Source organism: Dicentrarchus labrax, unplaced genomic scaffold, assembly GCF_905237075.1.
Source record: "Dicentrarchus labrax unplaced genomic scaffold, dlabrax2021, whole genome shotgun sequence".
Taxonomy (NCBI): Eukaryota; Metazoa; Chordata; class Actinopteri; family Moronidae; genus Dicentrarchus; species Dicentrarchus labrax.
This window is the reverse complement of record NW_026136722.1, coordinates 25,568,269-25,593,722: the sequence shown is the minus strand read 5'-3', so window position 1 is coordinate 25,593,722 and position 25,454 is coordinate 25,568,269. Positions and strand designations below refer to the sequence as shown.

The 25,454-nt window shown below is 37.6% G+C and overlaps 2 protein-coding genes and 1 long non-coding RNA gene across 13 annotated transcripts; all 3 read right to left on the bottom strand.

The window, feature by feature from the left end:
• Positions 1-2,932: 2,932 nt before the first annotated feature.
• LOC127357058 (uncharacterized) lies at positions 2,933-22,969 on the bottom strand. Of its 10 annotated transcripts, XR_007882117.1 has the most exons (5): positions 22,914-22,945; positions 22,165-22,230; positions 21,619-21,744; positions 20,984-21,542; positions 2,933-3,172 (listed from the first exon to the last, which is right to left on the bottom strand). It is a non-coding gene; the product is annotated as an uncharacterized LOC127357058 (long non-coding RNA). The 10 variants fall into 10 exon arrangements; XR_007882113.1 differs by lacking the exon at positions 22,165-22,230 and having other exon boundaries at positions 21,619-21,760; XR_007882115.1 differs by lacking the exons at positions 20,984-21,542; positions 21,619-21,744; positions 22,165-22,230; positions 22,914-22,945 and adding exons at positions 3,803-3,928; positions 4,349-4,414; positions 5,094-5,128 and having other exon boundaries at positions 2,933-3,726.
• LOC127357046 (uncharacterized) lies at positions 7,253-8,932 on the bottom strand. 2 transcript variants are annotated; one of them, XM_051389214.1, is made up of 4 exons: positions 8,894-8,932; positions 8,245-8,306; positions 7,967-8,116; positions 7,253-7,887 (listed from the first exon to the last, which is right to left on the bottom strand). In XM_051389214.1, exons 3-4 carry the CDS (start codon positions 8,095-8,097, stop codon positions 7,476-7,478), a joined length of 543 nt encoding a protein of 180 aa, XP_051245174.1. In that variant the 5' UTR covers positions 8,098-8,116; positions 8,245-8,306; positions 8,894-8,932; the 3' UTR covers positions 7,253-7,475. The 2 variants fall into 2 exon arrangements, with proteins under 2 accessions (XP_051245174.1, XP_051245173.1); XM_051389213.1 differs by lacking the exon at positions 8,894-8,932 and having other exon boundaries at positions 8,245-8,403.
• Positions 10,876-12,022, bottom strand: LOC127357044 (uncharacterized). Its single transcript, XM_051389209.1, has 3 exons — positions 11,928-12,022; positions 11,553-11,747; positions 10,876-11,472 (listed from the first exon to the last, which is right to left on the bottom strand). Exons 2-3 carry the CDS (start codon positions 11,723-11,725, stop codon positions 11,064-11,066), a joined length of 582 nt encoding a protein of 193 aa, XP_051245169.1. The 5' UTR covers positions 11,726-11,747; positions 11,928-12,022; the 3' UTR covers positions 10,876-11,063.
• Positions 22,970-25,454: the final 2,485 nt, after the last annotated feature.

The window sequence follows — 25,454 nt, the reverse complement described above, 5'->3', positions numbered from 1 at the left end:
TAGTCTCTAAAAGTAGAACAGGAGCCAGAGCCTTCAGTTACCAAGCTCCTCTCCTGCTTCCAGTTGTGGTTCGGGAGGCAGACACCCTCACCACATTCAAGAGTAGGCTTAAGACATTCCTCTTTGATAAAGCTTATAGTTAGGGCTGGATCAGGTGAGCCCTGAACCATCCCTTAGTTATGCTGCTATAGGCCTAGACTATCGGGGGATTTCCCATGGTGCACTGAGCTCCTCTCTTCCTCTCTCTTTCTGCACTCATTCATGTCCCATTAATGCATGTTACTAACTTCACTTCTTCCCCGGAGTTCTTGTGCTTTCTCGTCTTGCAGGTTCTTATCGATCCTGGTGGAGCCTCCTGCCATGGTCCTGATGTATTGCCATTGCCAATACTGTTGTTGCTGTAGTGCTTGCTCATGGTGGTACTGTTGGGTCTCTGTAATTAATGTTTTAAAGAGTTCGGTCTAGACCTGCTCTATTTGAAAAGTGTCCTGAGATAACTTCTGTTATGAATTGGCGCTATACAAATAAAATTGAATTGAAATTGAATTGAATTGAATTGATTGTAGGGAAAGCCAGCAGTAAAGATTTATCATTGTGTGAACTTTGATGAACACATTCCATTCGCTACTACTAAGCATAAAATCACCAACAAAAAAGAAAGCTCTCTCAGTTTTCTCTCACTTGCACCTTCATGACAGGTGTGTAGCAGTTGGACATCGTGGCCATGATGGTAACAGTTTCACTTTTGTGAGTGAGACTGGGGCCCTTTGCTTTGCCTCTGACAAACATTGTGTTTGTATTTTTAGACATCTCTCGAAAAAGATCACGATTGCACTCTGTGCTGATGCCAAAGACTCCCAGCGCATATTGGTTGGACTTCCGGTTCAGGTCAAACGGCACCTTGTACATGATAGCTATTTTCTCACTGGACTTTTCGGTGGAGTTGTTGAGAAGATCCTAAGTGAAGATGCCAACAGTGTGAACCCTACAAATAGAAATGTATCTATGAGGACACATTTTCAAACTGAAAATAGAAAAGACAATATTCTTTTTAATGAGCAGTTACTTGGGGTTACACAGAATGTAGTTGGAACACTCATTCGTAATGTGAACTTTGCACTGGCGATGTGTTGGCAGTGCGTTCACAATGTCTTTACTCATATTTCACCCTATTTCAGCAACATCAGCTGCCATTTCTACACAGTCCACTGGTTCCATCTCTGCAGTGTGCCTGCTCAGACAAAAAGCACAGAACAGTCCTTTGATAAAATTTGAAAACAGGCTTAAAATGAGCATGCATTGTAAGAAGCATTATTTGTAATGAGAAGCTCATTTTAAGATCAATTTGTGGACCTACCTGGGTTCTAATCTGGGATGAACAGCGCTGAGGGACAGCTGGAAGCTCTGGCTGTCAGGGTTTAATGTTCCCTACTTACATAGCTGATGGGGGCAAAACCTGTTTTTACTTCCAAACAGATGGATATCAGTTTACCAACAATAAAACATTACTCTCATTCCTTTCAATCCATGCAACACTGCATGCAAACACATTGTTGAGCATATACCATGCATATCCTTGACTTTAGTGATGACAATATTATAATATATTATTTAAACACCAACACAACAAATTTTTTTTTTTAAGTATAATGCTGCCAATTGGATTTATTATTCTAGTTAACTTTTATGAGTTAAGAAGTTAACTGTTAAGTTACGTATGTAAATTAAGTAATAGTTGACTCCTAGGTGAAAGATCTGTTTGACCCATTCATCATTTACCCTTTATGGCCTACAGTAACATAACAACAACATATAGGTTTACAAGCCTTAATGCTTATTTAAAGGACATGTGTTTAAGACTTAGTGGCATGTAGCAGAGTTGTATTTTCTCGCAAACAGCACAAAAGGCCACAATGGCTGCGCTCCACTCAGCCAGTTCCAGGGTCTTAGCATTGTTCATGCCAGCTCACTGGAAAAGCTACTGTTATTTGCTATATTTTGCTATTGCTATACTGAGCCATCATTAAAGGAGTCTGCCTCTGTTTCTCCAGCAGCCCAAGACTAAACCCCAAGGAACAGTCAATTTGAAGCCAACTTGACATAGTGGGCAATTGCCTGGGTCTAATTACAGCAATGGCTGAATTATATTTTCTGTAAAATGATGGATACATTTTTATGAATGTCACAACCCCTGCAAAATGACTTGTTTCACAATCATAATTGGATCCATTTTGAAAACACTAGAAGAACCACAAGATTGAATCATTTATTCTCCATTAAAGTTAGTGGAGGGCTAAAATGTATGCCCCACTGAGCAGCTTCCATAAGAATGAACCAACGTTTTTCTTGAGTTTCGCAGCCACCGTCGTTTCTCCCACTTTGTAAGGCACCTTTAGTTTAGTACAAATTTTCATATATGTTGGTCACAACGCTACGTCAGTGACAAAGTATTTTAAAAGTCTTGTTTTCTACAATATCTGCTTATTACAGTATGGGTGTGGTTATGAAAAGGTAATGGTTACGGCAAATAAACTTTGGCTTTGGGTTAGACAACTGAAACACTTGGTTATGCAGCTGTAGTTGTGGGTAAATGCACATAAAGCAGTCCACCTACCCTTCAAAACATTTAGGCTTTATGACCTATACCGCCGTCAGCCACCAGGGGGCGATTGAGATGTTTCGACTTCACATTTGGAGAGCTGTCATATCGTCCACCTTTATGTATGTCGATGGTTTTATACACACCACAACCATACCACAATAATAAAAAGAAAATTAAAAACAGACACATTTTACTAACTAACAGACAAATTAAGTCACCAACAAATTCTACAAAAATAAAGCTGTATAGAGATGGAAAGACAGGGATGGTGTTGTATATTAAGTAGCAATGATGTGAAGATGTATTGAAGAGAAGTCCGCTGACACCGTCTTGATTGTATATAAAGGTTTATTACAAAAAAGTCCAGCATCATTTCAAGCCCCAGGAGCTTGGATTGCATCCTGCCAAATGAACAGCTCTGTCGATATGCTTCAGACATAGGTTTTTATAGGTGGTTGTTCTTCAAGAAGAAGAACTACTGACACTACATATGTTGACAAAATATAATTTGAATTTATAACCCCTTTAGACACCACAATGGAAAAAATATTTCACTCAAGAAAACACACTCTTAATTAGTTTTTCCAAAATGTACTTAAAAGTAGATCAGTTAAGATGTACTATTGAATATGGTTTATCATGACTTTTGTTTTGTTTTTTACTTTGAGAGTAAACTTTACTTCCAGCCCTGATGAGCCATTATTAACTCTTTTCAGTTTTCGCTCACTTGCACCATCATGATGGGTTGGAAGGAGTCTGACATTGTTGCCCTGATGGTTACGTGATGACCCTTATAAATTAGACTGGGGCCATTTGCTTTACCTCTGACAAAGGTTTTGTCATTCTCATAATACATCTTACAATAAAGATCATAATCACACTTTTTGTAGTTGGGAAATATTCCCAGTGCGTACCAGTTGGAGTACAGGTTGAAATCATAGGGCACAGAGTACATGACAGCTATTTTCTCACTGATGTTCTTTGTGCGTGTGTTGAGGAGATCAAAAGTGAAGACGCCAACAGCTCCTCGAGCTGCTCCTTCCGTCTTGGTGAACAATCCATTCCCAGATGCGCCAGAGGCAATAGTCGGTGGCAAACATCAACTTCCACTTGTAGCGTGGACACTGTTCATAGGGGCAATAAAAAAATCCTTGATGATTTGAGGACATTTGAGTATGATTTATTTCAGTTAGTAGTTACCTGACGTTAGACAGAGTGTAGGTACTGCATCCATTCGTAATCTCAACTTTGCACTGGCGATGTGTTGGAATCAGCGGAGCAACCGAACCAACAGCTCCGACCGCAGCGAAGGCCATGATAGCAGACCTGTTCAGACACAAAGCTGAAATGCAAATTGTTTTACCTCTCAGCTCTCATAGAATGGACATGAACAGGAGGCAAATATACGCCAGTGTTGAATGTCTATAAAACTCCTCACATATCAAATGTTAATACATATGTATTTAAATGAAAAATAGACGCCTTTTGTTGTGGAAACTGAAAACTCAGTTCTTCTAATGCAGGTGAGAGTTGGCAGTTAAATGCCAGGCAGTGTTGATAATCCATTTGTCGACACAGCTCAAAACACATTAACAAAAACAGGATCATTCAGGGAAGAACAGGTTTATCTGGAAATGTCCCTCGTACATACGTATACATCACAATATATAAAAAGATATGTACAATAATTACAACTCTAAAGAAGATTCTTTTAGATCTGCATATTCATTATTTCTTTATGAGTACCCAAGGGTAAAGGTGTTGTACAGACAGGAGATTCAGCAGTCCAGAGTTGAAAACAAGATGCATTCACTGTGGACATAAGGCAAGCAGCCATTCATTAAACAGTAAATACCTAAATCTGAAGACAACTGTTGTACTTTAAATTCAAAGATAATCTTTTTAATTCATTTCAAATTAGCAAATAAAACTCCTTTGGGTTGAATGACCCACATATCACACAAACACCAACAGAGATTAAACTTCCAATGAAATGGAAAAATAAAATGTGCTTTTTACCTAAAAAGTATGCAATTTGGTTCTAATTATGTGTCAAATATTAGACACTGTTTGAAAAAAGTTAACTAGATATCTACCAAATAACAATTTTAGTGTAACCTCAATAGCTTTTTAGTCATCTGAGCATGCATAAATGTGAAATCTGTCAACAGGCAAGCATATGATTAAACAAATGGAGAATAAAGTTTCTAATACTAAAGTAGTAATACTTAATACTTAATAGAAAATTGGTTGTTTTTTTTAAATTCATGGTTTCCATATCATTAGTACCAAATGACATGGTTCTATCCAGGACAGGTCTTTAAAATGATTAGGAAATGATTCAGCAATGATAGACCCATTTAATAAATGTTCATCAACAGTAAAGCAATCCAGATCATTTGAAATTTCAAAGCAGCTTGCTTAGGTTTTGGTAAGAAACATGATGCTGTGATAAGAAGCTCATGGTACAGAGTCATGAACTCAGACCTACCTGGTTGTTTTTCCCTGGTATGAACACCTGTGAGGGACAGCTGAAAGTTCTCACTGTCAGCCTTGGTTGGCTTCTTATACTGGTTATGGAGGGAATCACTTGTAGAAACAAACATTTCGTTCATACTTTACATACTGTACTCTGTTCTGCTCTGCTGTTCTGCAGTGAAACCTGGTAGAGCGCTGCAATAGCTTCAGTGTGTCGGCTGTATGTGTGTGACAACAACAAGCCAAGATTTTATGCATATTCTGTTGTGGTGTATTCTTTACACTATGACAGTTTTGTTCAAATTAGATTTTTTTGTTTGTTTACAGTTATTGTAACCCCTGTATCATGAGATGAATCATATCTCCAGATTCGTGCAAATATACAGCCCTAAGGCCTATGCTCTTCTGTCTCATCAGGCATAGTTTTGCTGGCCATCAGGAGCACCGGGACAAATCCTGGTGGGACACTCAATTAATTATACAAAAGAAAGAGTGAGAGAGATGTGTCATCATCGTTGCAAAGTCACTTGCAAAACAGCTGCCGGTAAGGCATTGAAAGCCATAGTTTGTGCAGGACATTGCAAAGAGAAACTCAGAGTCCCCTCAGTAGCAGAGATTACCCTCACGCCAGGAAAAAAAACACTTTCACACTTTTATTTTTCTTGAATATAAAGGTTATGGAGGACAGAAAGAGAACAGACATACTGTAAAAATAATAAAATGCTATTTTTATGGTAAAAATCTGTGGTTTACCATAATAAATAAAGTTTATTATGGTAATTACAATAAGGATATTAGTACCGTTAAGTTTTAATCCATATTTTACTTATATTTTATTTTAAGTTTTTATTATCAAAAGAAACAGCTTTGTTATATAAATTTAATCTGTGCAATTACAGTCTGTAATATAAAAAAAACTATTTTATTCCATAAGAATTCCTTTAAAATGCTGTATAAATAAAGTTTTTACCATGAGATATCACAATGTTTTACTGTTACAGAAATGTCCCCCTTTTTCGAGTTTACTGTCTTATGTCACTCTTCCTTTAAGGCGTTGTGAAGCATACTGTCTCTTTAACCATATAAATACTAATAACAAAAGTTGCAAAAATGCATAAATAGGTTTTACAACAGTGAAAAAGAAAGCGAGCTGACAATGCACAACCACTGTGACTTCGTTATTCACATTTTCTCATTTGAAAGCAGAGTGCCATTTGCTTCTGCATGTTCCCTGTAACAACAGGCAGCTAGGGAGGGACTTGGTGGTTACACTAACCAATAATGCTGAGTGTGCATTACGCCCCTCACTGCTATGCATGCACGCATGATCTAGTGTTAGTGTCTACCCTCTAGTGAACACAGCCACACCCGGGACCAAACACAATCACAGAGACCGGACTGCAGCTGCTGCCACTGTACAGTCACATATACAGGCCATTAGTACAACAGGATGTGTGACTTGGTAATATATGTAGATTATGCAACATATCTTGTAAACCTAGGTTGCTCTACTTTTTTGAGGTACTTTTATTGAGTATTAATCTGTCGTATAGCATTTAGTATGATATCAATAAATAGACTGAACTGGAATCCCCTACACTACTTGTTAGGGGGAAATATATATATATACAATAATGCCCTACTAATCAGGCACAATAATTAGACACACAGTTTTATTTAGATTATATGATATCAAAACATAATAAGTAACCTTAGGACATGTTTTATATATAGGTCAAGACTGTACTCATTATTAAATAAATAAAAAAATAGAAACAGATTAAATGAACACAAACAATCTCACATTAGGCTGATGATATAGCTTTTCCATCATTTTGGCAGTGACCAAATTACAAATAATTATATCATATAATAATACAATAGAGGGGTCATCACAATATCTAAATCAGACTGTCTTCAACCTAATTTACTCTATTGCAAGAAATTGTCCCGATAGATCGTGATACTGCTGCCTGTAAGACCCGTGGGGAGATCCTGAAGGCTGTACAGATAAATTGCTTAACGTCATGTGTGAAATCTTTATAATAAAATATAAATTCTATATTCTTTTTGTATGGCAGCAACTGTAAACATCCTGTTCTGTCTGATTCAATGATGCAATTTTCTCTTTCCAGAAATATTACAATTTGAGAATGACTTCCACAAAAGGACTGACTTTGCAAATTTATTGACATTTTGACACAATGTTCAAAACAATGCCTGTGTTACCATGAGTTATGTTTTTTACCATCTTCTGCTCTACAATAGTTACTATATATTACAGTTTCAATGACACAGAAGCAATGAAATGCTATAAGGCAAAATAGACATATAAATCCATTCTTGCCATCAGCCACTGGGTGACAGCAGGAGACATTTCAGCACTGCTCTAATTTCAGTTGTCTTTGACCTCCACCTGCAGGACAGGTTGGAAAGTGTCAGTCATCATTGCTGTGATGGTGACATTATCTTTCTTGTACTCAATATTTTGGCCCGCTTTTTTCCTGTCAAATGTGCCTGTGTTGTTGTACATCCGATAATAAAGATCACGATCACATAACACACTCTTATCAAAGATTCCCACTGCAAACCAGTTGGAGTACAGGTTGTAATCATAGGGCACAGAGAACATGACAGCTATCTTCTCAGTGGATGCATTTGTAGATTGGTTGAGGAGGTTGTAAGTGAAGACGCCAACAGCTCCTCGAGCCGTGTTGGGAGTCTTGGTGAACAGAGCATTCCCAGTTTTAGATGGGTCAATGGTAAGCGGCAAAGGTTCAGTGCAGGAGCCACTGTCACTGTGTAAACTAGAAACAGTATTGAGAATTATAAGTAAATGCAGAGTAAAGTTACTTTGATGAAAGAGATAAAATAAATTGGACTCACCTGAGGTTACACAGAGAGTAGTTAGAGCATTTATTTGTCATCAGAACGGAGCATTGGCGATGTGTTGGAATAAGTCCAGCAACTTCAGTACCGACTGTCAGCGCTGCATCAACAGCAAGGTTGCTAGCCATAGCTGTGCGACAGGACCACCTGTTCAGACAGACAGGGCCAAAAAACGTTATGATAATAGTTCTGTTGTTCTTTTCACAGGCAGGTTTTCCACAGAAACAACGGAGGAGAGAGAAGGAGCTGTCCTGTCAGTATTTATCCATGCTTACCTGGGACGAACGCTCCTGAAGGACGGCTGCGAGCTCTGGCAGTAAGGCTTTTAGGCAGTCTCCTTATAAAGGTGATAGAGATGGAATAGAACAGTGATGGGCTGCACCTGTTTGTGTAGGACCCTCCTTCCAAACATACTATCACCCACACACACAAATGGAAATGGAAATGAATCTAATGAACGTGTTATTGAACACGTATGCAGGTCAACCTGAGAACCAAGTTGCTGTGGGAACATTAAATCACACTGATGTGTCAGCCTTTTAACAAAAAGAAAGCAAAACTGTAATGTGGATGTGTGGCTGTTGTAAGTCTGAGTGTTTACTAGGACATTGTTGCTATTAAAATGACCAACATTATAACAAGAGGCAGGGTGATTGCCATGGACGTTGCAGACAAGATTGGCTGATTACAGGTGTCTTCCATCATAAATATTGTATACTTCATCTGACTGACCCTAGGCTTCATGTATGCCCCCACACTTTAGTAATGACCACTTTCATTTATTTTGATGCTTTTATTCAAACTTTACGCATGTTACAGGCCATGATAGTTACAGGCACATATCGCTTTCTCAGTCATATCCAGGCCCCAGCAGCTCCCCAAACCCACCAGGTTCGTCTTAAGAGACATCCAAACTAGCCTCACCTGCCACAAAATGCCATTTGATCACACATTCAATTCAGTTTTTCACAGGGATTGGTTTCATTTGTATTCGATCACAGCTTCTTAGAAGGACTGCTATTTCTGCCATGCATTTCTATTTTCCCACATCTTCATCATCATGGATTAAGCGTGAACTTAGGCTACTATTGATGTATGATTTGTACATGACTGTCATCACTAAATCACTTTAAAAAAGATACTGATATTTTTTGCCTTTACCAGCACAATATCATTTACTTCAGATCAGTAGAAAAAGTGAGCTCACTGCTGAGATCTTTTAATCAGTTATCTTCCTTCTTGCCTAGTTTTCACAGATCTTCAGCTGCAGTGGAAATGCAACAGGGCTGTGCAAAAGTGATCTTTTAGTTTCCACTTTGGTTCCTGAGTTTATTTCCTGTGGTTGTATAGTTCCTGTAACTGACACACACACACTTTTCACACACTTTATAGAACAGTGCAGTTGTGGTGTAAAACTGAGTAGCTGCATAGTGACCTTCAACGTGTGAAAAACAATAACCAGCGTTCGGCAATGCTGCACGTTCAGCACTAATAAAAGCACAGTGAGCTGACCACAGTTGCCATACATGAACAATTTACTTCCTTTTTGATCGTAAGTTCAAATACAGCAATTAATGCTCGCCTTCTTAAATGAACTACCCACACGCTGTGCCCCTAAAGTAAAGGCATTTTGAGTATTTCCTTATTAAACTTTTTGACGCAGCAAATAAACAAACTCATGTGTCCCAGTGTCTGTCACCATGCTGGACATCAACAGTAGATTTCTCCCACACTCACAAATATATTTGTTATATTGTAACCAGAAACGGTACTAAAAGGTAACGTCTTTAGCATCTTTGGTGTAACATAGTGACAGGGGTAGTTTTGTTACTTTAGTCAGTGTGTAGATAAGCTCAGGTTGCAGTATAATTGTTACTGTGTGTTGTGTTTGCCACAGAAAAGAGAAGTGTCTTTTTATGTAACGTTACTTCAGCTTCTTCTTGTACTCTTCACAGCAAACTGTGAAAAGCTAACACTAGCTAGTGTATGAGTCAGGCTAAAGACTAATAAAACTCTGTGGGGTTTTTGTTTTTTTAAATCACAAGGTAACACACAGGTGCAGCTGAGGCTGTGCTAACCAGAGATGGAGGAAGTATTTAGGTCCAAAGTACTCATACCGACCCCACGTTGAAAATATCCCACTAGAAATAATGCATTCTAATTCTATAATCCCTGTTAATGTTTTACTATTATATATGATGTTTATGGATTAATGTTACTGTCGCATTCATGTTGCATTTTACTCCTGTATTCAGGTTGTGCTCATTTTTTATAAACTGTATATACTGTTTTGGTATATGTAGTTTTATAGTTTTTTATATAGTTTTGGCTTCGGTGCCCCACATTTTGAATTCATCAAGTGGCCTAAAAATGACTTCATTCCAGGCCTGTAACAAGGTAACCAGAGAGCAGACATCTGTGGCAGAAGTTGATGGTGACGATGAAACAGGTATGCTGTCTCGGTGCCAAGATGTCAAGTGTGTAAAACTAAACCTAATGATTCCTTCAAAGCACAATTTAAGTGATGACGGAAGAATTTGTTTTTTGTTGGCAAACCTGTTGTTCAGCTAATAAACTAACGATCATAATTATACAAGATTGCTGGCATTCCACTAACCTTTAGGAGCCAACACTCCTTGTATATTTGTATGTATTCAAGTACAGTAGCATCTGATCAAATCTGTAAAAAAAAAAAAAGCAGACCATCCTGTCTTTTCTGTTTCAATAATAATACAGGTTACACAACTACTACTAATACTACTTTCATGTTACAAATGGTTGAGAATGACCACACCCACAACAAGAGTATGCAGATTTATTGAGTTGTTTTATTGTGTATAACATCTGATAAAGCCAAAAAGCAGGAAGTAAAAAATTCACTACAGTTACTACACATTACAGTTTCTATAACACAGAGCGCACAGTGGATATCACCAGCATACTGGAGCAATATAGACTTCTTAATTCTTCATGCTAAAAAAATCATCAAAACTACACTGAGTAACTATTGGCAGAATATTGTAGGAAATTCGCAAATGTGCCATGTGTTGACTGGAGGAGAATCTACACTTCAACACTTCTCAGTTGTCTTATTTCAGTTGTCTTTGACCTCCACCTGCAGGACAGGTTGGAAAGTGTCAGTCATCATTGCTGTGATGGTGACATTATCTTTCTTGTACTCAATACTTTGGCCCCCTTTTTTCCTGTCAAACGTGCCTGTGTTGTTGTACATCCGATAATAAAGATCATGATCACATAACACACTCTTATCAAAGATTCCCACTGCAAACCAGTTGGAGTACAGGTTGTAATCATAGGGCACAGAGAACATGACAGCTATCTTCTCAGTGGATGCATTTGTAGATTGGTTGAGGTCGTAAGTGAAGACGCCAACAGCTCCTCGAGCCGTGTTGGGAGTCTTAGTGAACAGAGCATTCCCAGTTTTAGACGGGTCGATGGTAAGCGGCAAAGGTTCAGTGCAGGAGCCACTGTCACTGTGTAAACTAGAGATAGTGGAAGAATGTTAATAAACTGTGTCTCTGCATAGAAAACATATTTCAGATCACAGATCAGTTGAAGTTACCTGGGGTTACGGAGGGTGTAGTTAGAGCATTTATTTGTAATCTCAATGGAACACTGGCGGTGTGTTGGAATTAGTCCAGCAGCATTACCACCGACTGAAATTGCTGCATCAAGAACATTGCTGGCAGAACACATTGTGTCCGCAAAGGCTGTAAACTTTTTGCCTTTAGGCATAATGGCTGTGCAACAAGACGACCTGTTCAGACGGACAAAGCACACAACAGACCCTTCATTTGAGTACATTAAAGTTTTCTGCTTTTAGATGAAGTTGGCAGATGCAAAAATTGCTCATGTTCCAGATGAACACTGGAGCATTTTCCTCTTGGTCCAGACAGAGTAAGAGGTCATTATTTCATTTAAATGCAGCAATGCTTACCTGGAATGAACGCTTCTAGAGGACGGCTGCAAGCTCTGGGTGTAAGGCTTTTAGGCCGTCTCCTTATAAAGGTAATGGAGGACAGATGAGAAAGGCTGCACCTGTTTGTGTAGGACCCTCCTTCCAAACAAGAGCCTTCATTATTTCATATCAGTAAAAATGAAAGTAAAAAAACGTGTCATTGAACATGTTTGTGACCAAACTGGCTGAGACAGCGCTAAACCACTGTCATGTTTTGACCTTTTACCAAACAGAAAATTGTCAAAGCACAACTGTGACTGCTTGATTTTACACTGGAGCTTATCTCAAATTCCAGGTTATATTAATATTATATAAATTAGTGTACGTGTACCTTTAAGATGTAAGGATAAATGGTCATATTTATGGTGGCCCTGAGAGATATATTTGCAGCACAAAGATTTATATTATTTATTTGCAGCTTACTCTCATCACAGTTAGAGTCGAATGAACACATCTCCTTGCGATGTCATAGTTTAAAGTTCATACCCAACTGTGATGCTACTATAGGCGAAGCTCTTATACCCCTGGTTAAGTCATTTCTACAACAGTTTCAACAATACAGAATCAGTAGAAAAATACAGAAAGGCATAGCCAGATGTCTCTGTCATATATGTTCATGATTGTAGGGAAAGCCAGCAGTGAAAATATATCATTGTGTGAACTTTGATAAACACATTCCATTCGCTACTACTAAGCATAAAATCATCAACAAACTCTATGAAAAGAAAGCTTTCTCAGTTTTCTCTCACTTGCAGCTTCATGACAGGTGTGTAGCATTTGGAAAAAGTATAATGCTGCCAATTGGATTTATTTTTCTAGTTAACTTTTATAAGTTAACTTATGTATGTAAAATAGTTGACTCCTAGGTGAAAGATCTGTTTGACCCATTCATCATTTACCCTTTATGGCCTACAGTAACATAACAACAACATATAAGTTTACAAGCCTTAAAGCTTATTTAAAGGACATGTGTTTAGGACTTAGTGGCATGTAGCAGAGTTGCATTTTCTCGCAAACAGCACAAAAGGCCACAATGGCTGCGCTCCACTCAGCCAGTTCCAGGGTCTTAGCATTGTTCATGCCAGCTCACTGGAAAAGCTACTGTTATTTGCTATATTTTGCTATTGCTTTACTGAGCCATCATTAAAGGAGTCTGCCTCTGTTTCTCCAGCAGCCCAAGACTAAACCCCAAGGAACAGTCAATTTGAAGCCAACTTGACATAGTGGGCAATTGCCTGGGTCTAATTACAGCAATGGCTGAATTATATTTTCTGTAAAATGATGGATATATTTTTATGAATGTCACAACCCCTGCAAAATGACTTGTTTCACAATCATAATTGGATCCATTTTGAAAACACTAGAAGAACCACAAGATTGAATCATTTATTCTCCATTAAAGTTAGTGGAGGGCTAAAATGTATGCCCCACTGAGCAGCTTCCATAAGAATGAACCAACGTTTTTCTTGAGTTTCGCAGCCACCATCGTTTCTCCCACTTTGTAAGGCACCTTTAGTTTAGTTTGTTCTTTAGTTGGCTGCAATCTGCAACGTCACGGCTAGATGCCCAAAAAGATCCTACACACTGCTTCTTTAAATGTGAAAATAACCTATTCAGAAATGTAGTGTTGAAAATGAGCCAAATGAGGGCGAGACATTTTTTAAAGATGACATTCCCCTCAGGCAGAGTGCAGGTGCTCTGAATGATGTGTGTTATTTTTTCTGGAGGCTGTTGGTTCTATTGAAGTGAATGCTTTAATAATCAAATTAATATAATCGCACCAGGAACATTTTCTGTATATGCAGCAGGCCACAGAACTAAAGAGCAACACTATATATGGGAAGGTGGTGGACAACAGACTGACTTTTGCCATCTCTGCAATTGCCAAATAAAAGATTTGTATTTTTTCCTTTACCAGCAGTTGATCAGTTGATAAAAAAACTTCCTAATTTTTCTCTTTTCTTTCCTTTGTCTTGGCAATCCACATCTCTTCTGTACTTTCCCCCAGCAGAATTTACCATTTTCTTCAATACACTGCTTTTTTTTTTCAATTTTCCTTATATAATGACATTGTATAATAATGTTTAATGTGTTCTAGACATTTTTGATTATTAAGAATAAATGACAAGTAAATTAACTTATTTTTTGTGTTTGATATTGTGGGCCACCACTACATACAAAAATCTCAGTTTAATGTGGCATTAGACAAAGGTGCCCAGTTTCACCCTTGGTCTTTTTAATGCCTGCTTTCCTAATTTGCTTAAATGTGTTAATGCAGAGGATGTTGAGATAGGCTGATGATACCTGTTTGTTCCTGTAAAATGAGCTTCAGATAGTCTATGATTAATGAAGCTTTGAAAATGTTTTCTCACTATAAATACAAATAAGTGTGAAATAATGACTGGTGATTTAAGTAGAGGTAAAAAACAACAACTTGATCTTAATGTTTTACCAGGTGTTGGAAGAAACCTCTGTTTTGCAGGGGGGGCTTGCAATATTCAGAAGGTGGTTTTACTGTTTAATATTTCCATACGCTCAACAATATATTTTAAATTGACTGGTTAAAACATTACCTAGTTCAGTTAATTCTCCTAGATTTTATAACAACCTGTTTTTTTCTTTAACATTTGGGACAAATGTAAAGCGGGGTGGATGTCGTGGGCGTATGAGCCGGAACTCAAGTTGGAGTTGGAAATTGCAGCGCTGAGAATTTCCTTATTGTTGTTTTGTTAATCCTTTGTCATCATTAATTACTCATCCCAGCTGCCACGGGGAGGAGACTTGGCAATTTCCCTGGTTTCAGTGAGATCACAAACAACTGGATATTCCCCATGTTTCCTCGGGCTCCTTGTTGCAACACTTCACTCATCTTTTGATCTGAAGTTAAGAGACTTGTTGTGACATGTGTTACACAGACTGGAAATGTATGACATATTTTTTGTATGGCAGTCTTTTCACAGCATGTCATAACTGCCCTCTCATTATTGCTATTATCTGCAAAATCCCCCCATGCAAATAATTGGTTTTCAGCCACAGAATAATAATAAATGTCTTTAAAAGTTTAGGGGACGTAAAAGAATATACGCAGTAGGCCTATTATACTGTGTCTTGGCATTTAGGTCACTTCTGTGAAGAAATGTAAAGTAAATTGTCTAATAGAACAGTGGTCTAGTAAGTATTTATGATTGTTAAAAATTATTGTAAAGAAAAACATAATACAGACTGAAGTGTACAAAAAACAGCAAATAATCTGCTCAAAATTCATCAAAATAACTCCTTTCAGCCAAACTTCCTGCTTTACTGAGTTCACTTTTTGGGTTTATATTACAGTTTTGAATATAATATGAAATATCACTAAAATATTTCACTTAAGCATGATATAAAGGGGGCCAGTAACAATTATCTTAATATTTATTTTCATACATATATTAATTTGGGAAGAAAAAACCTCCCTGCAGTAATGATGCTCATTGGAATCAGCAGTGAAATTAGGACATTATATATTACATAAACAAGAGCATACACAAAATCTATGAATTCATGTTCGAAGCAGTTTTCTGAGTCGTCGCTGAGTTGCACCTTCATGACCGGTTCGTAGCAGTCGGACATGGTGGCCATCATGGTAACACTAATGCTTTTGTGAGCGAGAAGGGGGCCCTTTGCTTTGCCTCTGACAAACCGGTGTCTGTATTCTTTGACATCTCACAATAAAGATCCCGATTGCACTCCTTGCTGATGTCAAACACTCCCACTGCGTACACGTTTGACTTCAAGTTGAGGTCAAACGGCACCTTGAACATGACAGCTATTCGCTCAGTGGCTTTTTTCGTATAATTATTGATGAGGTCGTACATGAAGATGCCGACAGTTCCTCGTGCTGTGTATGGAGTCTTGGTGAACAACGTCCTCCCAGATGAGGACTACTGGATTATAGGAGGCTTGTAGTGTATATCCTGGGCATAATTTAAAAACAGATTTGAATGTAAGACAGGAAATACTAAATTTGACTAAATATCAAAAGATAGAATTAGCAGTTACCTGGGGTTACATAGAGTGTAGTTACGACAACCATTTGCAACCTACACATCACACTGGCGATGTGTTGGCGGTGCTTTGGCTATGACAGCACCGAGTGATATGAGTCCCTGTACAATCCCAGATGCTAAGTTTATAAATTCCATCAAGTCAGACTTCACAGCGTAACCACCTGCTCAGACACACAGACACAGAACAATCACTGCCACTTTCAGAAATACAAATTACATGTAGGCTGTCACGAGGCCAGAGCTGTGCTGATGGGCTTTTTCCATTTTTTTGTGTGTAATAACACCACATGTTAGCACAATAATAACTTTTGTATATATCACTTTTCTTAAAATAATAACAAACGACATGAGAGACAGAAATAAAATGACAGCAAAATGAGATACAGATATGTTAGTTCCAAATATTTGGCAAAAAATTATTTCCTTGAATGAAAAGCTAAATTTAAACACAAGTAAACAGACATGGATTATTAGTATATAATAACTTAGTTTTCCATATTTCTGGAAATTATTCAGAAATTGTTCGCAAATTATTTAATTTAATGGTTTCCAAATGTTTCAATGCTAAATATTCATGAAATAAAGAACCTAAATATAACTCTCTGCAGGGCTGTGCCCAGGTGGGTACATTACTGAACCACACAGCAGAGAGAGAGAAAAATAACAATGCACATATAAACACAAGTAGTTAATTTTCTATGAGGTAAAGAAGGGCAGTTAATGGAAACTCCATTAGAAGACAAGAGGAGGAAGAAATATTTCATTCAAAAACTGTCACACTCGTGCAAATACATGCAGAAATATAAAGCAGGGGTCTCTTACTCAGACTGGCTTGGGGTCACTGCTGGTACTGTAATCTCATTGTAGGGCCACTTTAACGTTCAAGTACTAAAAGAATGCACAGTGTTTCTATTACTAACACCATATTTAATGAAAAATGCAAACAGCAGTTTCTATACATTTTCATTCATTTCAACCAGACAATAAACGAAAGCCCGAAACCTGCTCTCTTCCCATCAGCACATTTGTGGGTACTTTTGCCATTATTTTGTGCCAAACAAAACACAATTTTAAAAACAGAAGTGTAGAATTTTTTTTAATTTAAGATGAGAGAGCTGTACAGCTTCACACATAACATGAAAAGTAGAATAAGGCCGAAGCAACAAAGACACAATGAAACATACAGTGAAGCCATTTCAGACACGCTATATGTTTATAGTGCTCAGTAGAAACAGCAATAAATAGGTAATTATACATTAAACAACTAAGAGCTCAATTACAGAAGGAATTTTGTCACTTCACAGTGTGAACTTATGCAACACGCTCAGACTATTATCACACAATCACCCACAGCAGAATTACAGCTGGAAACAAACATTTCGCAGGTTTTTCTTCTTTTTAGTCGTCGCTCACTTGGACCTTCATGACAGGTTCATGGCAGTTGGACATTGCGGCCATGATGGTAACATTTTGGCTTTTGTGAGTGAGACTGGGACCTTTCGCTTTGCCCCTGACAAACGTTGTGTTTGTGTTTTTGGACATCTCACGAAAAAGATCACGATTGCACTCTGTGCTGATGTCAAAGATTCCAACTGCGTACATTTTTGACTTCAGTTTTAGGTTAAACGGCACCTGGTACAACACAGCCATCTTATTGGAGGAGGTTTTTGTCGTATTATTGAGGAGATCGTAAGTCAAGATGCCAACAGATCCTTGCGCTGTGTTCGGGGTCTTGGCGAACAACGCCTCCCCAGTTGAGTTTGGTTGAATGCTAGGGGGCAAAGGCACAGTGCAGCGTCCACTTTCAATGTGCACTCTATGGAAACAGAAATGGAAAGAAACAGCTTAATGACATGAGAACATATTTAAAAATAAGAGAGAATATGATAAAACGGTTGCAGTTACCTGGGGTTACAAAGAGAGTAGCTGGAACTCTCATTTGCAATCTCAACAGTGCACTTGCGTTGTGTCGGTATTATTTTAGCAATTGCTGATCCGATTGAAAGTCCTGTGTCTGTAACCGAACTTGCAATGTCCAAACCTTCGAAGACATCCATATCTGCAGTGTGACCACCTGCTCAGACAGACAGCACAGATTTGTAAATGAGGCCATCTTTGATTGTAGTCAGAGGTTTGCTGAAAAACCACATATACGTTTTCTGTTTCTGTTTTTTATTATTATCATTTAAATAAGAGCATATAAGCACTCACCTACTTCTGTAAGTCCTTCAGGTGTGTTCAGAGTTATCAATGTGCACACGTCAGATCAACCAGTTCCTACCTGCAGAAATAATGTCATTTAAGTTCAACAATGTACTTTTTAAAATATGTTGACCTGAATGCTCCACATGCAACACAAACATTGAGATTCCCACAATTAGGTAAAACAATATTATACAGGCCCATCATTTTTAAATAATTTACTGCTAGTGATGATGTAATTTGATACTAATTATGTAAAAAATATAGACAGTGTTTGATTGGCAGATGTAGAATTAATCAATTTCTACTGTAAAATCTGAATGCATAAATGTAAAAAATATCAACAGGCAAGCATATCAAAGAAAATAGAGAATAAAGTTTCCAATACTAAAGAAGTAATGGACGAATATATATATAATGAGCTTTTTGTTTTTTTATCATTTATGTTTTCCCTATAATTAGTACCAAATTACAGTTATATCCATAAAAAGTGCTTGAAAATGAATTATTCAGCAATTATGGACCCATATACAATACATATTTACCTAATCTTTATAAATGACATGTTAAACTGTACAGCAATCACATTTTTGAAATCCTTAGAAAATATGGAGTTTAATAACATAGCTGGCGGCAGCGCAGAAAGAATACCTTGCTTCTAAGCTTGTAAGAAACATTATGTTGTGATCAGAAGTCATGTCCTCAACCTACCTGGATGTTCTTGCCTGGGATGAACAGCTGAAAGCTCTGGCTGTCATCACTGGTTGTTCTCTTATACTTTGGATGGAGGGAAAAACCTGTTCCTCCAGGAATCTCCATCCAGGCAAGTTGGATACTAATTTAAGGTTAATTGTAAACACCCACCATCCCACACACACACACACACACACACATATAACACACATGTTCGAACATGTCCTGTATATTCTGCTACGCTCAATGCAAAATATGCTGCAGACACGTTCAGTGACACCTGTTAGAGCTCTGCTGTGTGTGGGCTGTATGTGTGTGTCAACCTCTAGCCCAGCAGCATGGTGTTTCCAGAGGAATATGACTCCACCCGTCTAGATGACCCAGAGGGTGTTATTATGAGAAAAAAAGGTGTGACAATTGACTAATTTGTAAAGTCCCCATTGTTTCTACCTTATTTCCTATAACAGGCATGGATATGCCAGTAAATGAAACCAGTTATGCTGGATGTCAGTTTTGGGGATTCGGGGAAACCGATTTGAATGATAAAAAATATAATAGAAGATTGAACACACAAACTCACTTATCATGTCAAGTATCAAGTATTTATTTGATTTCAAATGGGATTGCAATACAGCTTCCGTAACAATAATAGCTATATATATTTATGCTAAAATATGCCAAGTTCTCGCAGGACTTGCTGGTTAACTGCTGTGGCTGTAGCTAACTGGCAGGTCTCTTGCTAGTCAGTCGCAATATTCTTTCTGTTTTGTTCTTCTTGTGTCTTCTGTGTCTAAAACATGTTGCAGTTTGGCTAATGTATGACTTGCATTTATAATCAGCAATACAGAAAGTTGCAACAGTGTATATTGAAATAAAACCTACTATTCATTCTCTTGATGATGTTATCTACTATTCAAATATACTTGGCCCCTTTTGTTACATGTATCCCTAATATCATTCCAAGTTAAATGAAAGCATCAAGCAGCGATGATTGGCCAAAATGTAGCACCACGGACACACCCTTCGAAGAAAACTCGAGCTTTGATAACATTTAATCGTGATTGTCTTTAGAGTTAATTGACCAAATTTGAAGTTTATCACATCATTTCCTTACAAAGAGTTTTGAGTTTTGAGTTAGAGTGACCACTAAATTGAAAATGGACAGCTTCCTGCTGGGTTTGGAGTATGGATCCAGGAGGCTTCTTTGCTTGCCTGGGCATGATACACGTGTGTACAAATTTTCATATATGTTGGTCACAACGCTACGTCAGTGACAAAGTATTTTAAAAGTCTTGTTTTCTACAATATCTGCTTATTACAGTATGGGTGTGGTTATGAAAAGGTAATGGTTACGGCAAATAAACTATGGCTTTGGGTTAGACAACTGAAACACTTGGTTATGCAGCTGTAGTTGTGGGTAAATGCACATAAAGCAGTCTACCTACCCTTCAAAACATTTAGGCTTTATGACCTATACCGCCGTCAGCCACCAGGGGGCGATTGAGATGTTTCGACTTCACATTTGGAGAGCTGTCATATCATCCACCTTTATGTCTGTCGATGGTTTTATACACACCACAAACCATACCACAATAAAAAGAAAATTAAAAACAGACACATTAAGTCACCAACAAATTCTACAAAAATAAAGCTGTATAGAGATGGAAAGACAGGGATGGTGTTGTATATTAAGTAGCGATGATGTGAAGATGTATTGAAGAGAAGTCCGCTGACACCGTCTTGATTGTATATAAAGGTTTATTACAAAAAAGTCCAGCATCATTTCAAGCCCCAGGAGCTTGGATAGCATCCTGCCAAATGAACAGCTCTGTCGATATGCTTCAGACATAGGTTTTTATAGGTGGTTGTTCTTCAAGAAGATAGTAAAGAAACATCTGGTTCTAATACAGATGTGCTGGAATATTTATGTAAAAAGGGAGGAAGGGGAGGTTCTAACTTAAACATTCAAGAGGAAGAATTATATCCTTTGGGCCTCATGAACTACTGACACTACATATGTTGACAAAATATAATTTGAACTTATAACCCTTTAGACACCACAATGGAAAAAATATTTCACTCAAGAAAACACACTCAAATTAGTTTTTCCAAAATGTACTTAAAAGTAGATCAGTTAAGATGTACTATTGAATATGGTTTATCATGACTTTTGTTTTTTTTTTACTTTGAGAGTAAACTTCAACTTTACTTCCAGCCCTGATGAGTCATTATTAACTCTTTTCAGTTTTCGCTCACTTGCACCATCATGATGGGTTGGAAGGAGTCTGACATTGTTGCCCTGATGGTTACGTGATGACCCTTATAAATTAGACTGGGGCCATTTGCTTTACCTCTGACAAAGGTTTTGTCATTCTCATAATACATCTTACAATAAAGATCATAATCACACTTTTTGTAGTTGGGAAATATTCCCAGTGCGTACCAGTTGGAGTACAGGTTGAAATCATAGGGCACAGAGTACATGACAGCTATTTTCTCACTGATGTTCTTTGTGCGTGTGTTGAGGAGATCATAAGTGAAGACGCCAACAGCTCCTCGAGCTGCTCCTTCCGTCTTGGTGAACAATCCATTCCCAGATGCGCCAGAGGCAATAGTCGGTGGCAAACATCCACTTCCACTTGTAGCGTGGACACTGTTCATAGGGGCAATAAAAAATTCCTTGATGATTTGAGGACATTTGAGTATGATTTATTTCAGTTAGTAGTTACCTGACGTTAGACAGAGTGTAGGTACTGCATCCATTCGTAATCTCAACTTTGCACTGGCGATGTGTTGGAATCAGCGGAGCAACCGAACCAACAGCTCCGACCGCAGCGAAGGCCATGATAGCAGACCTGTTCAGACACAAAGCTGAAATGCTAATTTTTTCACCCCTCAGCTCTCATAGAATGGACATGAACAGGAGGCAAATATACGCCAGTGTTGAATGTCTATAAAACTCCTCACATATCAAATGTTAATACATATGTATTTAAATGAAAAATAGATGCCTTTTGTTGTGGAAACTGAAAACTCAGTTCTTCTAATGCAGGTGAGAGTTGGCAGTTAAATGCCAGGCAGTGTTGATAATCCATTTGTCGACACAGCTCAAAACACATTAACAAAAACAGGATCATTCAGGGAAGAACAGGTTTATCTGGAAATGTCCCTCGTACATACGTATACATCACAATATATAAAAAGATATGTACAATAATTACAACTCTAAAGAAGATTCTTTTAGATCTGCATATTCATTATTTCTTTATGAGTACCCAAGGGTAAAGGTGTTGTACAGACAGGAGATTCAGCAGTCCAAAGTTGAAAACAAGATGCATTCACTGTGGACATAAGGAAAGCAGCCGTTCATTAAACAGTAAATACCTAAATCTGAAGACAACTGTTGTACTTTAAATTCAAAGATAATCTTTTTAATTCATTTCAAATTAGCAAATAAAACTCCTTTGGGTTGAATGAACCACATATCACACCAACAGAGATTAGACTTCCAATGAAATGTAAAATAAAATGTGCTTTTTACCTAAAAAGTATGCAATTTGGTTCTAATTATGTGTCAAATATTAGACACTGTTTGAAAAAAGTTAACTAGATATCTACCAAATAACAATTTTAGTGTAACCTCAATAGCTTTTTAGTGCACAGCGGGTCATCTGAGCTTGCATAAATGTGAAATCTGTCAACAGGCAAGCATATGATTAAACAAATGGAGAATAAAGTTTCTAAAACTAAAGTAGTAATACTTAATACTTAATAGAAAATTGGTTGTTTTTTTTAAATTCATGGTTTCCATATCATTAGTACCAAATGACATGGTTCTATCCAGGACAGGTCTTTAAAATGATTAGGAAATGATTCAGCAATGATAGACCCATTTAATAAATGTTCATCAACAGTAAAGCAATCCAGATCATTTGAAATTTCAAAGCAGCTTGCTTAGGTTTTGGTAAGAAACATGATGCTGTGATAAGAAGCTCATGGTACAGAGTCATGAACTCAGACCTACCTGGTTGTTTTTCCCTGGTATGAACACCTGTGATGGACAGCTGAAAGTTCTCACTGTCAGCCTTGGTTGGCTTCTTATACTGGTTATGGAGGGAATCACTTGTAGAAACAAACATTTCGTTCATACTTTACATACTGTACTCTGTTCTGCTCTGCTGTTCTGCAGTGAAACCTGGTAGAGCACTGCAATAGCTTCAGTGTGTCGGCTGCATGTATGTGACAACAACAAGCCAAGATTTTATGCATATTGTGTTCTATGACAGTTTTGTTCAAATTAGATTTTTTTGTTTGTTTACAGTATCACAATATGTCGCAATATACTGAATTGTAACCCCTGTATCATGAGATGAATCATATCTCCAGATTCGTGCAAATATACAGCCCAAAGGCCTATGCTCTTCTGTCTCATCAGGCATAGTTTTGCTGGCCATCAGGAGCACCGGGACAAATCCTGGTGGGACACTCAATTAATTATACAAAAGAAAGAGTGAGAGATGTGTCATCATCGTTGCAAAGTCACTTGCAAAACAGCTGCCGGTAAGGCATTGAAAGCCATAGTTTGTGCAGGACATTGCAAAGAGAAACTCAGCGTCCCAAAGCAAGCTCTGCTACTGAGCAGAGCTTACCCTCACGCCAGGAAAAAAAACACTTTCACACTTTTATTTTTCTTGAATATGAAGGTTATGGAGGACAGAAAGAGAACAGACTTACTGTAAAAATAATAAAATGCTATTTTTACGGTAAAAAATCTGTGGTTGCCAGAAATTTACCATAATAAATAAAGTTTATTATGGTAATTACAATAAGGATATTAGTACTGCTGAGTTTTAATCCATATTTTACTTATATTTTATTTTAAGTTTTTATTATCAAAAGAAACAGCTTTGTTATATAAATTTAATCTGTGCAATTACAGTGTCATATAAAAAAAAATTCCTTTAAAATGCTGTATAAATAAAGTTTTTACCATGAGATATCACAATGTTTACAGAAATGTCCCCCTTTTTCAAGTTTACTGTCTTATGTCACTCTTCCTTTAAGGCGTTGTGAAAATACTTCTCTTTAACCATATAAATACTAATAACAAAAGTTGCAAAAATGCATAAATAGGTTTTACTACAGTGAAAAAGAAAGCAAGCTGACAATACACAACCACTGTGACTTCGTTATTCACATTTTCTCATTTGAAAGCAGAGTGCCATTTGCTTCTGCATGTTTCCTGTAACAACAGGCAGCTAGGGAGGGACTTGGTGGTTACACTAACCAATAATGCTGAGTGTGCATTACGCCCCTCACTGCTATGCATGCACACATGATCTAGTGTTAGTGTCTACCCTCTAGTGAACACAGCCACACCCGGGACCAAACACAATCACAGAGACCGGACTGCAGCTGCTGCCACTGTACAGTCACATATACAGGCCGTTAGTACAACAGGATGTGTGACTTGACTTGAGCCTTCATTATTTCATATCAGTAAAAATGAAAGTAAAAAAAAAACGTGTCATTGAACATGTTTTCGACCAAACTGGCTGAGACAGCGCTAAACCACTGTCATGTTTTGACCTTTTACCAAACAGAAAATTGTCAAAGCAAAACTGTGACTGCTTGATTTTACACTGGAGCTTATCTCAAATTCCAGGTTATATTAATATTATATAAATTAGTGTATGTGTACCTTTAAGATGTAAGGATAAATGGTCACATTTATGGTGGCCCTGAGAGATATATTTGCAGCGCAAACATTTATATTATTTATATTGTATTTGCAGCTGACTCTCATCACACTTACAGTTACTTATTCCCTCTGTAGAAGCCCCTTATAGTGAGGGTGTCTGAGGAAATGAAAACAGCCAACAACCCCTTCCACTTTTTTTCAATTTCCGACTAATATCTATTATCTATCATGAGAATGAATTGAATGCGGTGTAGACACACTGTCTTAGGTCAGTGTACACTGCGGCCAACAGATTTTCTGTTTTGAAATGAGTAAACCAAAATTGTGAAACAAGCTGTTTTCCCAACTACAATTTATGTAGTTACAGTTATGTATCTGACTGACTCAATTTAGTGTGTTAGCATGACGTCATCATATAGACTGACTTTTTCTCAGCCTCACCAAGTCTGGCTGACTTCCAGTAGCGTTCCAAAAAAACACACAAGTTGTAAACAAGACAACAGGTTAGTCATTATTCGGAAGAGAAAACAAAGGCAGGCTGTTAAATTTTTAACCAAACTGTAAAGATAACAGCAATTTAACAGTGAGCTCACTTTCCATTTTGCCTCCAAATAAAGTGGTTCAGATCACAGTGTTAATAAATAAAATACAGTTTCTAATGAACTGAAATACAATGGAAACTGTGAATGTGAAACAGCAGGTAACAAATGAACATGCATGCAGTAGTTTCCAACACCTATAAACTCACTTTAATGTGAAAAATTGGTGGAGTTCCCCTTTAACCCTCCTATTATGTCAAAAGAAATTACATCCATTATATAATGCGTCAAATTGACCCACACTGTTTGTATGCACTCAAAATAA